Raw genomic sequence first — 23,043 nt, 5'->3', positions numbered from 1 at the left:
TTCCTCTCTCTGAAATCAATAAAGATATATTTTAAAAAAGAAAAGACTACATTTATATGAATGTACCAAACAGGCAAATTTACGGAGACAGAAAATACATTAGTGGTGCTCGAGAGTTTTGTGGATGGGGAATGGGGAAATTGAAAGGAGTAGCCAAAGACTATAAGGTTTCTTTCTGGGGTGATAAAGTGTTCTAAAATTATGGTAATAGTTGCATAACTCTGTGAATATACTAAAAATCATTAAATTGTGCACTTTATTTCGGTCAATTGTATGGTATATGAACTATATCTCAATAAAGTTGTTACCAAAAAGATATTATGGGGTGACAAGACTGACCAGTGAATACTTCATAAAGTGTTTTAAATAGCTCTTAAAATTGAGCAGGGACGTGTGAAGTATATTTTAGTTAAAAAATGAAATTTGGACATTGATGTAGGCCTGTAAAAAACCTTTTATTTAACATTAAATAAATCAGTGGATGGTTGGTAATAATAGCTTACATATATATATATATATGTGTGTGTGTGTGCATATATATATATATAAAGAATATTTTTTCATAATTTACAAAACTGATTTGTTTCAAATTAAAATAAGTTGAGATTTTAGATTAAAATCAGGTGAACTCTACTAATTAATTTCAATGTTTTAAGTAGTAAAATATTTTAAATAATAAATATAATATAGTAAGTTAAAAATTTTAGTTATATAAGGAAACTTAGGTCCTAACTCACTTTACCAATCACTACAAACTAAAAAAGCAATTAAAATAAACTAAGTGAGGTGTTGTTAATATTATAATTACTTAATTGATTCTCATACTTTATTATTATCATGTTGGCCATTTGATACAATACATAATAAATTGAGCAATTCATAATCACACACATTTAACTTGCCTGTTGAGATAAACAGCTTGGGAAGAAAGGGAACTAAAAGTGAAATGGAAAATTGTACGACATTAAAATTTTTAAAACACTGTGGAATATTTTTCTTCATTAAAACTAGAAAATTCCACACAAAATGGAGAAGACATGTGAAAAGATCAATATTTAAATAAAAGTGTGCTACAAATAGGCTATTGGATTTTTTTTAACATACCAGAATCATTTTGGGGAACACATATATAAAGCTAAAATTAATTATTATGCATATTCATAGAGTTCTAAGTATAATATAATAAAACTAGTGTAAAAGTTGAGTTATAAACTGAGGATCTTGTTTTTGCATCATTTCAGAAAAGTCTTGAAGTATATATAGATACATATTTAAATACACTACTTGGTATTTTTTAGTTCAAACCATATACTTCTTAATCTTATGCACACTATTTAATCTCTCTTGGTCTCTATATCCTCATTTGTAAAATTAAGGTAACAATAATATCTACTTATAAAGTGGTGATTATTAAATAGGTGATTGCACATAAAAACCTTGAAACACTCCCTGGTTCCTATTAAGACATGCTGGATATTGTTCTTTTTAAAATTTTATCTCTATAATCAGAAAATGGTCCTATCTTTTAAACAAATAAATAAACAAGAAAACAGAATCAATCTTAACTAAGTTGGCAATTTCCCTTATTTTTCTATTGTGATCATTAGTTTTGCACACATCTTTTATGATCTCCTGGATTTTAATTTGGAGTTAGATCTCCTGTGATGGCGAAGTTTTCTTTAGGCAGTTTAGCACTATAGGCCATTTACAGTGATCAGTTATAAAAAAGAAAGACATTGTTTAACAAATTTTAATTTCTGAGACACAAAACAATTATCAGCACAAGAAATTGTCAGAGCAACATGTGCTCTGAAACTTCATTAACATCTGATGTTTTTATTTATTTATTTATCTTTATTGTTGAGAGTATTACAGGTATACCATTTCCCCCCGCAACTGACCCCCTCCACTTCGCTCCCACCCCCTCCCCAGGCCTTCACCCTGTTATTGACTGTGGCCATGGGTTATGCATATATGCATATAACTTTTTTGGTTAATCTCTTCCCACCCTCCATCCCCCTTCTCTCTTTCCTCTGAAATACGATCGCCTGTTGCATGTGTCAATGTCTCTGGATCTATTTAGTTCATCAGATTCTTTTGTTCATTAGCTTCTTCTTAAAGAAGACCCTTCAACATTTCCTGTAGTGCTGGTCTGGTGGTGATGAACTCCTTTAGCTTTTTCTTATCTGTGAAGCTCTTTATTTTAAATGATAGCTTTGCTGGGTAGAGCAGTCTTGGTTGTAGTTCCATGTTTTTCATCACTTTGAATATTTCTTGCCACTCCCTTCTGGCCTGCAAAGTTTCTGTTGAGAAATCAGCTGACAGTCGTATGGGTGCTCCCTTGTAGGTAACTAATTGCTTTTCTCTTGCTGCTTTTAAGATTCTCTCTTTGTCTTTAACCTTTGGTATTTTAATTATGATGTGTCTTGCTATGGGCCTCTTTGGGTTCCTCTTGTTTGGGACCCTCTATGCTTCCTGGACTTGAAAGTCGATTTCTTTCCCCAGGTAGAGGAAGTTTTCTGTCATTATTTTTTCAAATAGGTTTTCAATTCCTTGGTCTCTTTCTGCCTCTTCTGGCACCCCAATAGTACGAATGTTGAGCCTCTTGAAGTTGTCCCAGAGGCTCCTTATACTATTTTCATATTTCTGGATTCTTTTTTCTTTTTGCTCTTCTGGTTGGGTGTTTTTTGTTTCCTCATGTTCCAAATTGCTGATTTGATTCTCAGCGTCCTCTACTCTACTGTTGATTCCATGTAAATTATTCTTCATTTCAGTTTCTGTAGCCTTCATTTCAAATTGGTACTTTATTATGTTATCGATTTTCTCAGTTATTTCCCTAACCATGTGCTTAAACATCCTTGTAACCAAAATTCTGAACTCTCTATCTGTTAGCTTGCTTGGATCTATTTCATTTAGTTCCTCTTCTAGAGATTTTTTCTGTTCTTTCCTTTGTGACAGGTTTCTTTGCCTCCACATTTTGGCTGCTTCCAGGTATTTGTTTCTATGTATTAGATAGAACTGCTGTGTCTCCTGGAATATGTAGAGTGGCTTTGTGTAATAGGTGTTGTGTAGGGTCCAGTGGCTCAGCCTCCCCAGTCACCTGAGCTGGGCCTTCTAGGTGCTCCCCTGTGTGGGCTGTGTGCACTGTCCTGTTGTAGTTAAGCCTTGGTTGCTGTTGGAGTCATTGGGAGGAACTGACCCCCAGGCCAATCAGCTGTGAGGACCAGCTGCAACTACAGCCAAAGAGCTGCTGTGCTGGAGACACCCCTATGGAACAGGATCTGATTTTTTTAAAACCTAAGAATACTGGCTTGCAATTAACTTCTAAAAATGATTTTTATGTGACATTGTTACTATCATGTCAGGCTAGATTAATAAATAGGCTTCAGCATTTACAAAATGAATCTGTATATGCCTATGTATTCTGAAGACTATCTCTGTCACCCTCCCTCCATTAAACATCCATTCCTGCCCTGACCAGTGTGGCTCAGTGATTGAAGCATTGGCCAGAGAACCGAAGGGTTGTAGGTTCAATTCCTGGGCTAAGTCTGGGCGCAGTCAGGAGGCAACCAATCAATGTGTCTCTCTCACATTGATGTTTCTCTCTTTCTCTCCTCTTCCTCCTCCTCCTCCTCCTCCCTCCCTCTTCTTTCTGCTCTCTCTAAAAATCAATGGAAGAGAATATCCTTGGGTGGGGATTGAAGAAAACAAGACAAAACAAAACAAAAATACATCCTCTACTTTTGTACTACATTCAAAGTTTAGAGTCACATTTGTAGACTGCTGTTTTAAAAACAAACACTATGACTAGGTAGGGAATCAATATTTTAGGTAGGGAATCAATATTTTGTAAGATTTTTTAGACGCAAGGACTCCAAAAAAGAGTATGAGTTAGGACCAGGTGGATATGAATGGTATCAGATCTGCACAAAGGCAAATCTGTTTAAAATTTATAGGAGTTAGAGGAGTCTTGACAGAATGAATTAGTCAAGATTCAATTTTTAAATAATTTATTTCAAGCATACTTTCTTTGTTCTTTAGGTATTTTAACGTAATGTTATTTTGCAAATTTTATTTATGAGTATAGATTAATGTTAATAATTACTCTAGTTACCATTAGAGGGGAGAAATATAAAGGAGTTATTGGTCTTTATTGGATTTTTGCCTCTAGTATTACTGGACAGCTCTTACTACAAGAAACTTCAAGGTACTAGTCAAAGTTTTATCAAGTAATTAATTACCCTTAGTGGAAACTAAGGACCAGAGAGTCTAAACTAAATTGCATAATTATTGAACATATTGAACATATGTGAATAAAGAAAAGCAACTCATTTTCTAAAAACATGAGGAATCACATTTGTGAATTCTCTATAGTTTTTCAGGATCAAGAGTAAGACTAGGAAAAGAGAAAACAAATCTGTAGGCAAAAGGAAATAATGGCCTTCATTTGCTTAAGTTTCTAAATAGCCTCAGGTAAAATCTTTGAGCTACTAAAAAAAATCAAGAAACTACAAAAGCAAAACTTGAACATTTACTTAGAAACTTGAGGCAAACATTTGTTCATAGATTTAAGATTAATTTTAAATAGAAAAAATAGATTTCATAATACAGAAATGTTAATAACATAGGCATATCCAGGAACTGGTATTAGAATAACCTTATTAAACATCTAGAAGAGGGAGAATAATGTGCCATCTCCCATTTACATTCACCAGTAGTAACGTCTCTTCAGTGAAAGAAGTCTCCAATTGTAACAGTATCATTGGAGGCTTTCATTAGTCATGCCAGATAATTTCCAGCACACTTCTGGAAACAGGAGTGCTATTTTGTAAACAGAATGGTGAATATAAGTCTACTCCTTTATGATGAATATAAGTCACTCCAATTTCATACAGGCTGAAAATACAGAGGTGAGGTGAGACTTAGACTCCTTGAGACTCTAAAGCAGGAGTTTTTAACTTGAGATCTAGAATATGATTTGAGGAGTTAGTAAACCCTCTGAAATTGTGTACAAAATTGTACATGTACCTTCATGAAGCACCCTGCTCTTATGGGATTCTAAAACCATTATGGGACAACACTGTAAGATAGCCATATCCCATCTGGTCATTAGAAATGAGACAAATCATTAACATTCACATAATTGAGCATCATTCAACCACTGGCACATACTTATTTACCAGGAGATCGATTGTAAATTCAGTAACCTTGTGACTATTTATTACTTACAACAGATAGAAAAACATTTTAAAATTTACCTGCAAGATTGTCAATTTCTTTCTCCTGTAGCAGACTGACTGCATCATCATCTCCTTCCAGCATAAGCTCTGTCTCTGCATTCTGATTCACTATTGCTTGACTTCTGAATGTTTTCTTCGACTTCACTACATCTTCTTCAGTGCCTAGTCACAAGCAAAATACAATAATTTGGGTTATTGTGATTGATTTGCTTTCAGTGAGTATTAGAAATAATCTAATACCTTTTTACAATTATATGCCACATTTACACATTACTCTACAAGTATAGAACATTTTTACCTTCTTTATCTTGTTTGATCTTCTAAATAACTGAGAGAAAGATGATGTAATCTCCCACCCTTGTTTTACAGATGAGGAAACAGGCTGACAAAGCTACATGCCTGTAGAGACCTAGGACTTGGCTGGTGGTAGACAAAGGTCTCTATAACCCACATCTTGGGGTTCTAAGGTCACTGCACTTTCTATAAAAAGTCTGCATCTCACCAAAAACTTGGTTTTCTGATCCATAAAATTATACAATTTTACACAACTATACCTTTGTGTGAATTAGATAATCAAATGATCAGATCTTTTGAAAAGATAAATAGGTATGAAGAACACAAAAAAGCATTCACATTTGAAGGGAGATATGTTTATTATTGGGAAGCTACAGAAAGGTGGAGTCAGGAATGATGTAGACATAAAATGTACATCACAACAGCTATTTCTTTAGCAATTAATAAAATAATGGTTTTCTAAGGTGATATCCTGACTTCGTTACATAAAGTAGTAAAAAAGGCCAAAATCCAAAACACACAAAAATAAGTAAGAAAAATGCAAATATAGCAAAAGTTTACCTAGCATTAATAGGTCAATCAATATGAAGGTTAAAAATTGAAATTCATTTGAATCTCTCATGGATTTGACTGCTTAACAAATATTTACATTCAAACACCTGCTTTGGTGTTTATATATATATGAAATATATCTACTTCATATCACTGTTTTAGGATGTAGGCTTCAAGGAGCAGCATTAACTGGGAAAACATTGTCACATCTCATTTGGTGTAGTGGATATATTCCTGAAAATGGGAGCTTAACAAATCACTCTTATATGATGTTGTTGTATCATACTTCTAGGGGATGTTATGATATTGTGCACACATGCAATTACTCTTCAAGTATTGTCATACCTTTGGCCAAACCGTTTGACAATTAATAATACTTTTGGTCAATTTTCCCAGGCCCAATAGAGAACTTCCAACAACAGTCCGTTACTACCTGTTGATATCTGCACCACCATTTTCTTGGAAGTGCATCCAGCTGCTGTGAAACTTGCATTGTATAAAATAGCCCTTTTTTCTGAAGCTTGCATACTTTTCTCTTTTTTTCTTTCTTTTTAAAAACTATATCTTTATTGATTTCAGAGAGAGGAAGGGAGAGGGAGAGAGAGAGATAGAAACATCAATGATGAGAGAGCCACTCATCGGCTGCCTCCTGCATGCCCCCCAACTGGGGATTGAGCCCGAAACCCAGGCATGTGCCCTGACTGGGAATCGAACCTCGATCTCCTGGATCCTAGGCCCACGCTCAACCGCTGAGCCACGCCTGGCCGGGCAGCACTCTTCTTTCTGTCAGTGACTCAAGAGTCAATTCTGTTTGCTAAAACATTAACAAATTGACTCAAGGGTAGCCCACAGAAGGTTAAAAAATACATGTTGAGGAACACAGTCATGTGACAATAGTACTGTGGAGTGTCACTGGCTGAGGAATACAGTCTGTCACCCTAGCTGTTACTGGATAGTAGTATTTAGAGAGCATGGTTAAAATATAGCTTAACAGTATAAAGTAATAGATTGTTTAATATATATTTTGATAAATACTCCAGAGACAGAAGTATTATTATAAATCACTGTTACACAGGAGACCAGGGGAATTAAATGGATTATATGTGCATTCTTCTTTCACTGGTACATAGACAATTTTTATTTCTAGAATAAAAACTTAAGGATTAATTTCTGAATGGTCCAGAACCTTATCTTAATTTTATTTGGTTTTAATTGATATAAACCAGCACAAGAGTAATCTTCTGGGTGTAGCTATCTTTATAATGTAAATTTGCTGCTTCAGTAATAACTTAATTAGTGAAACCCAGAGCTTGCACCATCTGAGAACAAGAGAGGCAAATCCAGTGATTGTTAACCTAGAAGTCTCTCTTGAGGTTTTTGTAGCCATATAAAGATCTCAAGAGGGATCTTTTACTAGACATCTTCAACTGGATATTCTTAATTCCACATTTTCCTACCTGAACAAATCATCTCCTGCTCCTCCACCTCCTCCTTTTTTGATCAACCCGCTTACTGAAGGGACAAAGGTAGAATTCATCCTGCAAGGTGACTGCCTCTGCCCTGGCTCAAACCATCATAGTTTGGCCTATAGGTTTTCCACAGCTCCCTTATTCACACTATCCTCTATGCTTTTGTCTGTGTGATTATTATAAAACACAAATAAGTCAAGGATATTTCCCTGCTTAATATGGCTTAATAAATTTTCCCAATCAACGACACTGAGTGCAAAGATTATACCTTTAGGATAAAGTCTAAACTTCTTAGCATGGCTGATTAAGGTCTTTTATCTTCTTACTATCAATTTTTCATTATCTTTTCTTACTACCCCATCAGCAATATTGGACCATTTATAGCTTTCAAAATACGTCCTGCTTTCTCAGACCCCTTTACCTGTGCTGTTATTTCCTCTGTATGGCATGTTCCTTCCTTCCCCCTTTGTTTGGCTAATTCCTACTTGACTTTCAAAACTTACCTCCTTCACGTGCCTTTCCTAATCAAACCCTCTGTACTTTCACAATTTACACAGAACTCAGCTACACTCTATAGGTGCTATCTGTCGTGTTTGTCTTCTCCACTACACGATAGACTAATTTCTTCTTATTTTACTTTTATTAGTATTTATTGTATGCTGAATTTACTTCTGAGCCATAAGATTTTGTTTCTTCAGTTTCTTCTGAGATATCTTTTTCTTCTGTGCAACCTGCTCTTCTGCTTTAGGAACAATCTGCTCCTTTGCAGTAAGAACCATCTCCATGTGGCAGGGAGAGCTCCCGCTTGGGTTAATCTGCCCATGAATTCTGTAAGTTTTGCACTGCATCTTGGGAGCTTTTTTCACCTGGATGTGCTCAATGACCAGAGATTCTACATCTAAACCCTTCAGCTCAGCATTACTCTCTGCACTTTTAAGCATTTGAAGCAAAAGTTCAGCACTCTTTTAGAGCCACTGAATTTGGGTCCATCCCCACTGTTTGGCCTGGGCACACCTACTAACTCCACCACTGTAAGAACAGAAAGTCACACATTCTTCAGATATTTGGTGGCTTTTCTCATATGCATACCCTTGATGACCTAGGCAGTTTCTTAAATGTTCTTAAAGTGAACATGAAGATTTGAACCTCTTGATTTGCATGATTTTGTGGATTTTTTTTGTGTGTCAAGCGAATAGTGAACAATTTTCAGAAGTCACCTTGGGCAGCTTATAGGAAGAAGCTGCTATAGGCTAATTTCTGCAGCCTCAGTGCCTGCCACCAAGCAGGTGCATCACAAACATTTGCTGAATTGAAGTTCAAGTCCACCAATCCTGTGTTCCACTCTCTTAATTTTTTAAGGTAGGTTTTTGTGTTCCTTCCCTTATGCTTCCACCACATTTCTCAAATCCTGCTACTGTAGTAGTTATCAGTATTGTAACTATTTGCTTGTTGTGTCCACAGAGCCTGGAAGCTCTTGATGACTGGGAACATGCTTCTGTCTTTGTATTCTCAGTCCTTAGCATCCTGCCCGCCACCAAACAAGTCCTGATAAATGCTGAATAAGTGAATAAACTGAGACATAAAAGTTACCTATGGATATTTCTTAATTTGAACATCTCAGGATATCTCAGAGACTCTTGACGATATGCCTTCAGATTGGGAGAAAATTCAAGAATCTATGTATTTATACAAAAGGGAATTTGTTTCTTTATATAAAATAGTCAATAAAGCCCTATATATATATATATATATATATGAGTCAGCTTAATAAAGCAAGTTTTTCCTTGTATCACAACCATGTGTAATCTTTGTCATTAAAAAAAAAAAGCTTTACATAACTCTTGTTACTAAAATTCAAACCTATCAATAAAAAATGAAAGTGAGCTCTGAAATTTATATTACATTTTTACTTTTATCCCCTCTAGTTTTAAATCAGTAAAACAAATGTCTTTTAATATATATATATAGTAAACTAATCCATACCAACACACTGAACTTATCCTTCCTGTTGAAGTGTTATCAGTTTGCAGCTCAGTAAACTTCCTGATTTTTATGGCACTGCAGCAAACATTTATCTAAATTAAAGTGTATGAGATGCAAAAGTGCTTTTCAATCACAATATCCTTTATGAATTAGAGCTTCATTCATCAAAATTACAGGCAAAAAGAGGTAAGGTCTCAGAGGGCTGTCTCATTACAAGGCTTATAAACACTGTCCTTAGAAAGAATTGGTTTAACACCCAACAAATCAAAATCTGATTGGGAAGAGAATTTATTTGAGATCATCTATCGTTAGAAGACAGAAGATAGTTTGGACTGAATGCACTTCTTGGCCTCTTTAGCCATTCATCAAGAAATTAACAAGCAAATACCACAAACCACCAGAATGCCTTAAATTTGCAAATGTGAACTATGTGTAAAGCTGGATATACATATACACTTATTTTCTAAGAAAATATTAAAATGCCATAAAGTTTATAAGATTTCAGAATTTTAAAAATGCCTCCAAATTATAGATTAATGAAGCCAAATGCAAAATTGCACTTATTTTATTTTCAACATCATGCTACAAATAAATATAGGAAAGCACTGGATATACACTAGATTCCTCTGTAAATATATTATGCTTGAAGCTCTTTATGTGAAAATGTTATCTAATATAGAATACTGCATTATATGAATCTACATAAAGCTCTTGTTTCATAAAAATTCTCTTAATAAACAAGGATCCATGTGAAACAAAGTATATTTTAAAAGTGAAATAACAAGAAAACTAAAATATATCTAGTACTGTTACTATACTCTACTATTACCAGTATTATAATTGTATTATTATCATTTAAAATTCTTCTATTGTTATTTAAAATCAGTAGTTAAAATATAGAAATAACAAATCAGAGATGCTAATTTATCCTTAAAATATTCAAAGAGAATATCTATAAGCAAAGTCTGGACAATCAAAGAAAAGAAATTATTTTATTTATTATAAGTCCACCATGTTTTTTTCCATTGATAAATATAAGCAATTAATGTAAACAAAAGTACTACAAGGTAGTTGTCTTCTCTTTAAGGAATTATTCTGTAGTTAACCTTAAAATATTTATACTAATAAAGAAAAAAGTATTTTACAGCAAAAGGTAAGCCATAAATTATATATATAGGATATCCCCCAAAATGTATACACACAATTCCATTTTCAAAATTGAGCTATCATCTGTTAAAGTGTGTATACATCTTTTTGGGACACCCTGTATATGTGGCTAATGCACAAAGAGAAAAGACAGAATAAACCAGGAACTGGTTGGGACTGACCTTCTTCCCTCCAACATGCTGCTATCACACTGTTTATATTCACTACAATGCAATACAAGCCTGCAGCTCCTCCACTAGGCTGGATGCTCCTTGCAGATAGATAGCACGTAGAAAGGTGCCACAAAGTGTTTATGAAATTGAATAAAGTGTAAATAGCTTACATTAAAAATTGTCTTCTCCCAATAACTATAGTATCCACTTAAAGATCTAATTAAATAAAATAAGCATAAGTGTATTTGACATTCAGCTTCAATTTTGTACATGGGTATCTTAAAATATTCTTAATATCTTGGGTATTTGAAGGGAAAGAACTGCTTTCTCAACAAAGTCGATACTAGACTTTTATATGTCTGTAATGCACTTAATACATACTTCTCTTCCATCATTGGAAGGAGATAGAATAAAAATTTATTCTCATCTTAAATGTATCTAAATGTAAGATATCAGGAAATTCTATAGTTTCTAAACATCTGGAAACCAGTTTCACAAGATGACAATCTTTTTTGAACAAGTTATTTTTCATATCTACCATTTTATAATATAATAGTTTAGCTTTTAAAATGTGTTTTGAAAAAATTATCCCTGTATAAGATAAAATTCTAAACTCTACTTTCTTTTAGAAGTATTAATGACATATGAATACTTTGAGAAATTTTAAAGTTTACTTTTTCTTGTTAAAACTAAAATCAGAGCAATAAATACTTTTACAGAACAGTACTTTTAGTAACTTTAATGACATTATTTAATTCTCATTAGAAGAAAAAGATTTTAAGATAAATATATCTTTCAACTAATTACATTACACATGGTGACATGATCTCATGCAATAACACATATGGATCTATCTATTTACTAAGAAGTTTATAATTTTGAATATTTCAAAGAAGAAAAGAATGGTTAATATTATATTAAGAAACCCATCACTCAAAAATATTTTATGCCAAATTTAATGTGAGATAAAAGGAGTAGATACATAGAACACACTGTATTGTAACAATTGTTTACTAAAAAGTAAATATTTTTCTTCATAAATAATTTAAATTCAAAATTAAATTTTGTGTTTGACTTTGTAGCATAGGCATAGTACTCCCTTTTTTAAGAAATATAAATGATAATTACACAAAAGGAAAGACATACTGAATGAAGACTAACAACTAAAACAATCATTTTCTATATAGAACACAAATAAAAATTAAACAGACATTTTAGTAGAAAAATTCTAATGACAAAAACTGTTAGTGATACTGAATAGAAACACTATTAGAAAGAATGACTAGAAATCTCAAGTATTTTTTTCTCTCCTCTGTTACACCTGATGCTGAGCCAGGAACCTCACTGACTTTATCAACACAAAATCATTTGATGAAAGCCAATATTTTCATAAATGAAGTACATTTTCTATTTAAATAGACAGTTTCTATTTGTTGTTTCAAACACACTTTAAGTAAAAATCTAAGTAGTTATTGATTAAATTTAATAAATACTGATAAACAATCTGGACAGTTTAGACATCAAGTTCCTCTTTTCTAACTTGTGTGTATTTTAGCTTGAATGCACTGGATTCAACCACAATTCCCATTTCAATTCATTTTTTATTAACAGAGAATATATTGAGTAATCCAAATTAGATATTATCTATCTATACTACTATAAATTAAAAACCTAAGACACCAGCTTTAAATTTGTAATAAACTTGATTTAGAAATGGTAACCCTTACATGAGTCAATAATTGACGTTACTTATTGCCCATTTTAGCACATCATATATCACATAAAATTAATAGTACAGCATTGTTTGTGTTTTCACCAGTGAGGAACTTGTATAGACTTTTGTTTGCTTTCAACTAGATACAGACATTATATCTGCAGGTAGGTTTTTCTTTGAAAAGCTCTAGGAAAATATTTCAGTGGTATAGTAAACATGTAGAACCAGCAATATGTGCACTAATTAAGATAAAATATTCATAGAAATTATTCTCAGCAGTAAATTCTTATTCAGATTAGTTATGCTGGTAAACGATTTACAAGACTATAAAAAATTAAAAAAAAAAAATCGTGACCTAACATCAACAGTTATTGCTCAATGGAAAAGGACATCAAGGACACTTGCAAGTAAAAGAATTGGATCAATATTAACGTGATTTTCATTTCATGCTTCCCCAACTCCAGTAAGCTGACAATATACTCTGATTATGTGAACTGCCTCAGAGTAACACAGAAAAGGTTATTAGAGCAAGAGGTGGAAATGGAATGCACTTTTTATATTGACAGGACTGCTAATAGAGTATACTGATTTTCAAAGACATGCAATGCATTTTTACAATTTGGGTCTGACAGCAAAAATGGAATTTCATTTATTCCTAATTCAAAATATTCATACATAAGCAACATTTCTTAGAGAAGACCAACAAAGGGGATATTCATAAACAACATTTTTAACCTGAAAAAAACTATATTAGTATGAAATGCTAATTTAATAATCTTCTTAACAGAGTGAAAGTAGAAAACTGCATTCTGTGTCTTTTAAAGGAAATTTGATAAGCCATATTTTAAGAATATACATGATGTTAAATATAGATTCTCTACATTTTAGACCGAATATTACTTAGTGTGGTTTTAAATATTTTAAACAAAATTTCATTATATTAAAAATCACACGACACACAACTTGTGAAAAACTGGTAAAAATTGCAGAAAACTTGGCTCAATTTAGAGGTCTCTAAATACCATAAAGAGCATAGATGATCCATTATTCATCTTTATGATTGAGCACATAGCAGTGTTTGGTCCCTATGTTACAATATACTTAGAAAAGACTAGCATGAAATAAATAAATCAAGAATGATAGACAGCTATCTTTACATGGCTATCAGCGATCCCTCCCCGCACCCTTTAAACTTTTTTGGCATTTTCTAGATTTTCTACAATGAATAGGTTTCTTTTCAGGAGAGAAGGGAGGACAGGAGACAGGGAAGGAAGAAAAGAAGGGTAGGAAGGGAGGGAAACAAGAATAAAGGAAAGAAACGTTGCAACATAAGTCACGAGGGGTAGCTGGCAGATGAGTAGCAGAATGGAAGGGAGAAAGTTTTGGCAACTCTAGGAACGCAAGATGAACTGGACAACTTGAATGAGGGCTGAGAGGGTAGGGTACACGTCTTCTGGCAGTGGGTAGCAATAAGCTGGGGAATGATGCTTGAATTTTCTTTTTAAAATTCACTGTGGAAAATCTATTTTAAAACTCTGGGAGATGGGGTAGAAGATGTTTTGAATAGGTAAGTAAATGGCTCAGAGACATGTAAAAAAGAGGTAATTAACAAAATTTTTTCTTTAATCAAAAAAGTGGAATAGCAGAGATATAGTTATTTAAAGCACTTTAAAAGCACCAAAAACATTAAAAAATATATTTTACTAAATGACACAGAATGCACACCGTATAAATGACTTTAAGTTAATCTGCATTGATATACCTTTATAGATGATAGGTATAAGAGTAGGTCAATAATGCTCTTGCAGTTAAGAAAATTCCAATTTATTTACAGCAACAAGCTGTATAGTATAATGATATTTAGATTTGAGTTTTTGCTGGATCTACCATTTTATTAATTAGAATGTTACTTAATTCCTATGGTCTATCATTTTCTCATATAAAAATTCTCTAATGGGTCTTCACAAATCCCTTCACAATATGACTCCAAATGGTCCTCTTAGCCTCATCTTCATACACTCTCCCCACCCTACCCTCTGTTCCATCACACAGCACCATTTGTCATTCCTTCCACACCTTACTCTAGGCTGTGCAGTCCCTTTCTCCATATTTCTACCATCCTGGTTATTGACTTGAGAAGATCTCTATTCATCCTTTCAAGTTTAACTAGAATTTATTCTTCAGTTAAATAGCCCCCTTCATTGAATTCACACAGCATTTTTAATAGCACTGATGAATATATTTATCATATTGTGTAGTAATTACTTATAAGTGCAATAGTGTGTATACATTATGAAAAATTAGTCTAAAATATAAATATGATTACAAACAGTTCCATGCTACTCAGCAATAAATCCAGTAATATAATTTTGTCAATTCCTCATCTTTAACAGCTTTTGATGCTCTAAGTGGAATAAAGTACAGACAAAAAATATACTTCAGAATTTGAAAATACCATACTTAATAGACCTATTCCATAGAAATCATATCCTTCAATGCTGCTACTGAAAATGATGAATGAATGTGGGAAAAATGTGAGTTAAAAAACCGTAACTCAACCATCAATTAAAAACAGCAATTAAAGTAGATAAAATTGTATTAATGTGGATGCTCTAAGTGGAACAGAAAGAAGATACAAGCTGGGGCAAAAGCAGGTTTACAGTTGTAAGTAAACGAAAGTTTATTCTTGAATTATTATTGTATTATTTTCACAAACAGCTTGTCAACCTACTTTTCCCAAGCTCTGTATAATTTCTGTTCTCATTGGGTTTCTTTTGTCTCAGAATATGAAACATATAAAGTCAAAATGTATTCTGAAATCTTTACAAAGTAACCTGTTACCAAGTGCAAAACATTGAGGCTTTTCAAAAGGAGTAAGTTAGACCTTTTTATGCCTTTATGTCTTGGTAATTACTGTTATTACATCTGCTCTTCCCTTCTCACCTGGTAAATTCCTCATCTTCTCTCAAGATAGTTCATAAGTAATTACTCTTTGAAGGTGATTCTGACCCACTCACTAGGCTGAGGTAGTCACTATCTCCCCTGTGCGCCTGTATGAACTACTACCTTCCTCTACGACAACCATTTATTTCTTTCCACTACACCAGGAGTTTTTAACCTTGCTACTGCTGGCATTTTGGGCTGGAGTTTTGTTGTCATTCTGGGGGAGATGTCCTATGCATTCATGGTCTATAACCATCAGATATCAGTCCCACACACACCGACCTCCACCAGCACTGGGAAGCACTACACTAAACTATGTGCTATAGTAAGGTAAAAACTGTGTCTCAGAAACTGAGTATGTCATCTAGCACATGCATGGCATGTAAAATATAATCAATAAATGCTTTTACTTATTTGTTTCTATTTTTATTGAATTTATTGAGGTAACTTTGGTTTGTAAAACCATACAGGTTTCAAGTGTACAACTCAATAAAACATCATCTGCACACTGTATTGTGCACCCATCACACCAAGCAAAGTCTCTTTCTATCCCACTTTCACCCTCTTTGCCCATCTCCACCTAACCCCCACCCCACTCTCCCTCTGGCTATCACCACACTGTTGTCTGTGTCTGTGTGTTATGTATATATGGTTTTTGGCTAATCCCTTCACCTTCTTTCATCCAGTTCCCCCTCCCCCTTCCTTCGGACCTGAACAGACACTTCTCCAAAGGAGACATTCAAATGGCCAATAGATATGAAAAAATGCTGAATGTCACTAATCATCAGAGATGCAAAATAAAACCACAATGAGATATCACCTCACATGTGTCAGAGTGGCTACCATCAATAAATCAACAAATAACAAGTACTGGCTAGGATGTAGAGAAAAGGGAACCCTGTGTACTGTTAGTGGGAATAAATGCTTTTAAATTAATAATGTTACCTGATTCCTTTGAATCTGTTTAAAGCCCTGCAATCTGAAGCTTCAACATAAAAACAGTAGAGTTGTTAAACCTTTGTTGATATAAGAATCCTATACTAAATCTGTGAAAGGTATTTTATAAACATTTTTTATAACAGCATTATATATTCCATTTCAGTTATTTTAAGAGATTATAAAAACCACAGGATAAAGACAAGACCATGATATTAAGATATGACACTGGCACCAAAACAAGCTGAAAAATTATTCCCTGCTTGTCTTTCTTTTCCTCTCTTTTAAAAAAATTCACACCATATAACATTTCAAAAAATTATTTAAATAGTAATAAGATAATCTATTGATTATAGATATAGATAATCAATGAATAATACACCAACTAAAATGGACTTATCAATGACCAATAGTAAGACATTTCCTAGGGTCTCTACATAATACAAACAATAGGTTATTGGGCTAAAAAATAAAATCACCTCTCTCAAGTGTAACTATAAACTCTTTAAAAACTAAAGTCAGAAAAAAATATGAAGTCAGATAATTTAATGCCCCTTTCTAACAACTGGATTGTTGCATTAGCATTTTTTATTCTGAGTGCTGCTTATTTCTTGATGACTGCAAGTAACACATTACAGTAGCCATGCATATACCATCAAAACTAATTTAATTCCAGATTCATTACAGAGCTGCTTTTTATTCATCAAGGTCAAATCTTGGCAGCTTCACAAGCTTAGATAAATCAGGTGTTAAGCAGACGCATCTCTGAGGAAACTAAGGATGTTCTCATTTGCAGTTCTCAGCATATCTTATTATTTATTGCCAAAGAAATGACTGATTAATTTTGTCATCTTTGTTCCATGTTATTTTTTCCTCTAGCTGAAGCAACCTGTCCTCTTTCATGATGACTGATCAAGTCTGTTTAAGATGTTGTCTTTGATCACAGTCGTGGGGAGCTTGTAATCTTAGGCTTTGATGAAACATTGTCCCACTATAATTTTGTGGAAGGGACAGTCCTAAATGATAACTGACAGTCAACAAAGACAAGCAAACTTACTAAGATTTTGTATTTTTCTTTGACAACATAATCACTAAGCATCAGAAATGCACCAAAAGTTAACTAGTACAGGTTTTATTGAAACATACAAATACTATACAAAACCTCCCTTTTTCAATCATTTCCTTGTTAGCTAATTTTCCCTGAAGAAAAAAACCTTGCAAGTCAGAAGATGAATTTATGAGTTTTAAAATATTTTCCTTATATTTGCCCATTGCTATTGTCTGTGAATTTTTTTGTAATCAATTAAATATCCACTTGTATGAGATTTTACTATTAGAAAACACCTAAATAACATATTCATTACCTAAAACACTAGAACATTAAAAACCAGGAAAAAAATTACATGCCTCCAGGTTTTATTAATCACATTTCAACACCAGAAGCTGAAAGTATATCAAATCACTCCAAATCCTTTGCATATGACAGCCTCATAAATTATTCAAGTCATTAGTATTACTAAGAAGCATGAAACACTCCATCGGTGTTAAGGATGTTTTCCAATCTAAAAAGGTCAACCAAAAGTTTTAATAATGAAATCAAAAGAAAAACTTTACAAAGTAAATATGAAATAAAAGTACTGTCTTTATGTTTCCTTGAAAATATATCTAATTGTGATTATTTCCTCATTTAAAAGAAAGCATTGTTAATTATTTGTTTTGTGGCTCCAAGTAAACTGCCTGAAGAGAATATTAAGAAATCCAAATTATGACTAATTATATCTGTCCATTACATCAAAGTTCAATTATAATTTAATCTAAAATGTTTGACTGAATTTAAGAGAAAAAATCAAGTAATTAAAAATATTTTTATTAAAACATTGAGTCTGCTAATTCCATTTCAGTTATATTGCATGACTGTAGGCTCGCATTCCTGAAAAATAGTATACTACAAGGACAGACACACCTGACCTGAGTTACCACACCAGGGATTGCTTTGAGGAACCATGTAAATAATCCTTACTTAAGTAATTTAAGGTTATTCCCTCAGCTTGTACAACTTTAAAATTCTGAAACCTTTGATCAATATTGCAAATACTTCTAGCCATACTGAAAATTCCATTCATAAAATATTCTTTTGTTTCTAAAACATTTTTTGCAACAATGTAGATTAATAAAAAAAAAAACTTGACCAAAGATTACAACAGAATTTCTGTGCATTTAATGCTTAATTTCAAGATAGAATTTACAGGGAAACTAAAATGTTGTAATTATTTAATACAGAGGAAGAAATAAACTATATTTCAATTTGTTCTTGAAGCTCTTCCAAAATTTGTAGATTTGTGCTATAATTATACCCTTTACCTATGTCTACACAAACCAAAACATTCAATCATTTGGATGTTAGTCTACACACCGCCAGATTTTAAGGTGCTTAAACACATTTACATGCTTAATGACAGGCAGAAGGGCCAGATGATAGGTTGAGCTTATTTTACTTTTATATGAATGTTCTGACAATATGTGAATACAAAAGCTTTCTTCAAAATATATTAAAAAAATAAGTCTTCAATTAACTTTTTCAACATCTATTCTTTAAAAAATATGTTTTTATTGATTTTAGAGAGGAAGGGAGAGGGAGAGAGAGAGAAACCCGGATGAGAGAGAAATATTGATCTGCTGCCTCCAGCATGCCACCTACTGGAGATTGAGCCTGCAACCTGGGCATGTGCCCTGACCAGGAATGGGACCAGCGACTTCTTTCTTGGTGTACAGGAAGACTCCCAATCGTTGAGCCACACCGTCCAGGACTCAACATCTATTTTTATTAGATGAAGTACTTCATAATAATTACTGACATTTCCTATTTCTTCTGAAGAAATACTTTGTACATAAGTTAGAAGGCACATTTAGAGTTTTTAAAAAGGTACAATACTACATTTTTCTCTTGACCATTTGTAATTCTTCCTTCTATTTCTATGTATAGATCACTTCAGGGAACACTTTCCAGTCACCCTCTTCACTTCCTCCATAGTTTGCTCCCAACTTTCTACTCACTTTCAGCAGTCTGCAGCTGTGAGTTGTGATGAAGGCTGAAGAGCCATGTTCTAGGACTGTTTTTGGAGGTACAGTTGTTTCAGTTCTCTTTTGTCTTCCACTACAAGACCTTCACCCTGAGAATGACCAGGGTAACTCTGGCCTAAGTACGATGTCGATTTCTTGAATATTTTATAGCATGTATGTGGTCTTTGTTTTACATACAAATAAAATAAGAACATACTCTTCTTTACATTTATCAAAGAACCCAACACTCAAGAGAGAGAATAGGTTCTGATAACGCTGATGATGCATTATTTAAAATTCATAAACCACTACACATTTAAAAATACATTTATACTACATACAGAGGATGTTTAGTATCACCTACATTTTTTATCTATTTCAAAATTAGAGTATTATTTTTTAAACTTAGGTTTATTAACAGTTAATTAGTTACTATGATACTAAAATATGACTATCAGTCTTAAAAAGATTTTAAGGCAAAATATTTTAAAATTTGTTTTGGATAGGCTTTGTTATTGGTTCAATAATAGAGATATTTTACTAATTAAACACACAAATTATTCACTTTTATTGAAAACCAAAATAAATATTTCCCTAACAGCTCCCCCTCCCCGCCCCCTTTTGAAGTCCTCACCCAAGGACATGCTTAGAGAGAAGAAAAGAGGGAATGAGAGTGAGACAGAGAGGGAAAGAAACACTGATATGATATCAGTTGCCTTCCCAAAGATCTCCAACTGGGGATCAAACCCACAACCCAGGTATGTGGCTTGACTGGGAATCGAACCGGCAACCTTTTTGGTACACAGGACAAAGCTCAAACAACTGAGTCACTCCAGCTGGGCTTTTTTTACCTAACAGTCCCTTTTTTGAAGCAATCCGTAAAATACTGAATGTAGTAGTACCCTGTGAATCCTATATAATTAAAGCTTTGGCAAATCAGTATCACAAATATTACTTCTAGGGTAACCTTTACAGTAAATTGTCTATATATTTCTAATTCCAAATGCCATGAATTCAAGATAAATTGGTGAAAAATTTTAAATAGTTGTGCATATGAAGTTTTAATGATTTTAAGTTCATATAATAAAGCATGCCACTTTAAGTAGATAATTCTAAGAATCTCTTCTATAGAGCACTAAAGTAATACCTCATTTTAAGTTGGTACTAAATCCTTAGGTCTAAAATCCTTAGGTGATCTTTTGAGTTCATTAAAGAAATACCCTATAACACAGGTCAATTATAATTTTTTCTAGCATATTGTTTCCTGTAGTTACTTTTGCTATATAAAGTTACTGTCTTAGGTATAATAGTTTCATATGAAATCCTCATGTATTTAATTATATGACTATCAGTCTCAAAAAGATTTTAAGGCAAAATATTCCCAGTCAAGCCACATACCTGGGTTGTGGGTTTAATTTTAATTTACTGTTGAAAATATTACAGATGTCCTCTTTTTCCCCCATTGACCCCTTCCACCTTGAACCCACTCCTCACCTCAGGCCTTCATCATACTTTAATTATATTTTGAGTCTTACTAAGTTATAGCAATTCACATACTATTTGAGCAACAAATTTTAAAGACTTTGCATATTTTTTTTTACTAGAATTAAATACTATCTCTATTCAATTTCAGTCCATCAAGAAAATGAATGTTATTGTTATAGGTTATAAACTATAGTAAATTTTAAAACAAATGGTTTACTTATTACTCTCAAGTGAATGAAAATTAATATAAAAACATCAGTAATTTTAAGAACAAAAGTAGCTAATTATAAATATATATAGATAGTATTCATCAATTTTTTTCCAAGTGTATATGGTTTATAAAATTCTGATATGATCAATCAAACTTAACTTGTTAAGAGCATTTAAAAATGTGTAAAAAGACAAAATACTCCTATGAATACTTATTGGTGGACAGCAATCAAAAGTAGCACCATTCTTTTTTTAATCTTAGAGAGAGAAACTGAAGGAGAAAGAGAGAGAGAGAAACATTGATGCGACAGAGAAACACTGATTGGATGTCTACCGCACTCACTCGGACCAGGGACGGAACCCACAACTGCATATGTGCCCTGACTGGGAATTGAACCCACCACCTTTTGGTGCATGGGACAAGGCTCCAACCAACTGAGCCACACCAGCCAAGGCAAAAGTAGCAGTATTTTTATTAAATAACAAAAAAAAAATTTGGTATTTATTATTTATTGTACTATTTATAAAGAACAATTTAGGGTACAGTTCTATTGTAATGTGATAGTTGATAATATCTTTAATATGGAATAATCTTTCTCAAACTTTATTTGCAACCCACTGGAGGACGGGTTAAATGAGCATATTTATAGAAGGATTTATTACATTTTTACTAAAAAGAATAGAATAGGATTAAAATAGAGCATGCCATGTAATGAGATTATTAAGAAGATATTTGTTTCATTTAAATACAAGTTTGTTCATATATAAAAAAGTATACATGTGTATACATATTTCATGTACACATGTGTATTCACACAGTATACATATGCATGTGTATATACACACACAGGCATGCAAATATAGGTAAAATATATATGTCTGAGTACATGAGTACCAACAGTATATATATTTTTCACCTTAGGTCCTGGTCACCAAAGTTCAAAAGACACTGAAAAATAAGCTGATTATATTCTTGTTGTAGGCTGTATGAGAAGAATATTGGGTAATAACCGACTACGTAGAGTCTTTTAATGTCTTAGAAAGAAGTTGAAGGATATAAAGTACACCCAGAGGGGAAAATATTGACTGTATTCAGTGTAGCCTACATGATGTTAAAGGATAAAGCAGAGCATATTTCTGACTCATGACATGAGAATTTGAAATGCTAGTGAAAAAAATAACTTATCAAACAAGAAATATAATGGTATCACCTTACATCTATAAGTATTTTTGTGTAAGAGACATTGGCACTCACCATACTCTACTGTAGCTTTGAGCAATGCTTCAGCATGAGTGGAGCCAAATGCATTACGAACAAATCGTCTCCTTCGACGAAGATCATCTTCCCAGTAATCCAAACGCCAGAAATCATGTAATTGGCTAAGAATGGGAAAATAAAGAAACAATAATCACTTACTAACAATGTAGAACTGGAAATACATTTTTTCTGTAAAATTAAATATTTCTTTGGTGTCACTGGAAAATTAAGGTAATTTTTGAAATATTTATATTTTACAATTGTTGTCTGTATATATATGTTTACAAATGAACAAAACTTAAAATAGTAACATTCTCTAATTTAGGCCTTATAACATGCAACTCTGCTTTCTTTTTAATGTTCTTCCTTTTATTAAAAAAAATCATGGGGAGCTAAGTAACAAATGTAGCATCAAATTACAAGTATTAATGGCGGTTTGCATTCTTTTACACTGCTTTTAACAAGGCTTGTAAATCACAGGATAGACCTCACTACTAATACTGTGTAATTTAATGATCTTGTTTTCTTAGTAGACTGAATTAAGAACTATAAAATATTGCTCACTTGGATTTGGTGGAAC

At 33.0% G+C, this 23,043-nt stretch overlaps 1 protein-coding gene across 4 annotated transcripts in view; it reads right to left on the bottom strand.

Moving 5' to 3' along the window:
- The window catches only part of NBEA (neurobeachin), an 816,964-nt gene that overhangs the window by 262,481 nt on the left and 531,440 nt on the right, over positions 1-23,043 (bottom strand). For all 4 annotated transcript variants that reach the window (XM_016197269.2, XM_016197275.2, XM_087814370.1 and 1 more), the window contains 2 exons: positions 22,461-22,585; positions 5,259-5,402 (listed from right to left, as the gene is read on the bottom strand). In XM_016197269.2, coding sequence (XP_016052755.2) covers positions 5,259-5,402; positions 22,461-22,585 — 269 coding nt within the window. The remainder of the gene's footprint in view (positions 1-5,258; positions 5,403-22,460; positions 22,586-23,043) is intronic.

The sequence above is a fragment of the Miniopterus natalensis genome, chromosome 2, assembly GCF_054644295.1.
Source record: "Miniopterus natalensis isolate mMinNat1 chromosome 2, mMinNat1.hap1, whole genome shotgun sequence".
NCBI lineage: Eukaryota > Metazoa > Chordata > Mammalia > Chiroptera > Miniopteridae > Miniopterus > Miniopterus natalensis.
This window is presented reverse-complemented; position numbering and strand designations above follow the sequence as displayed.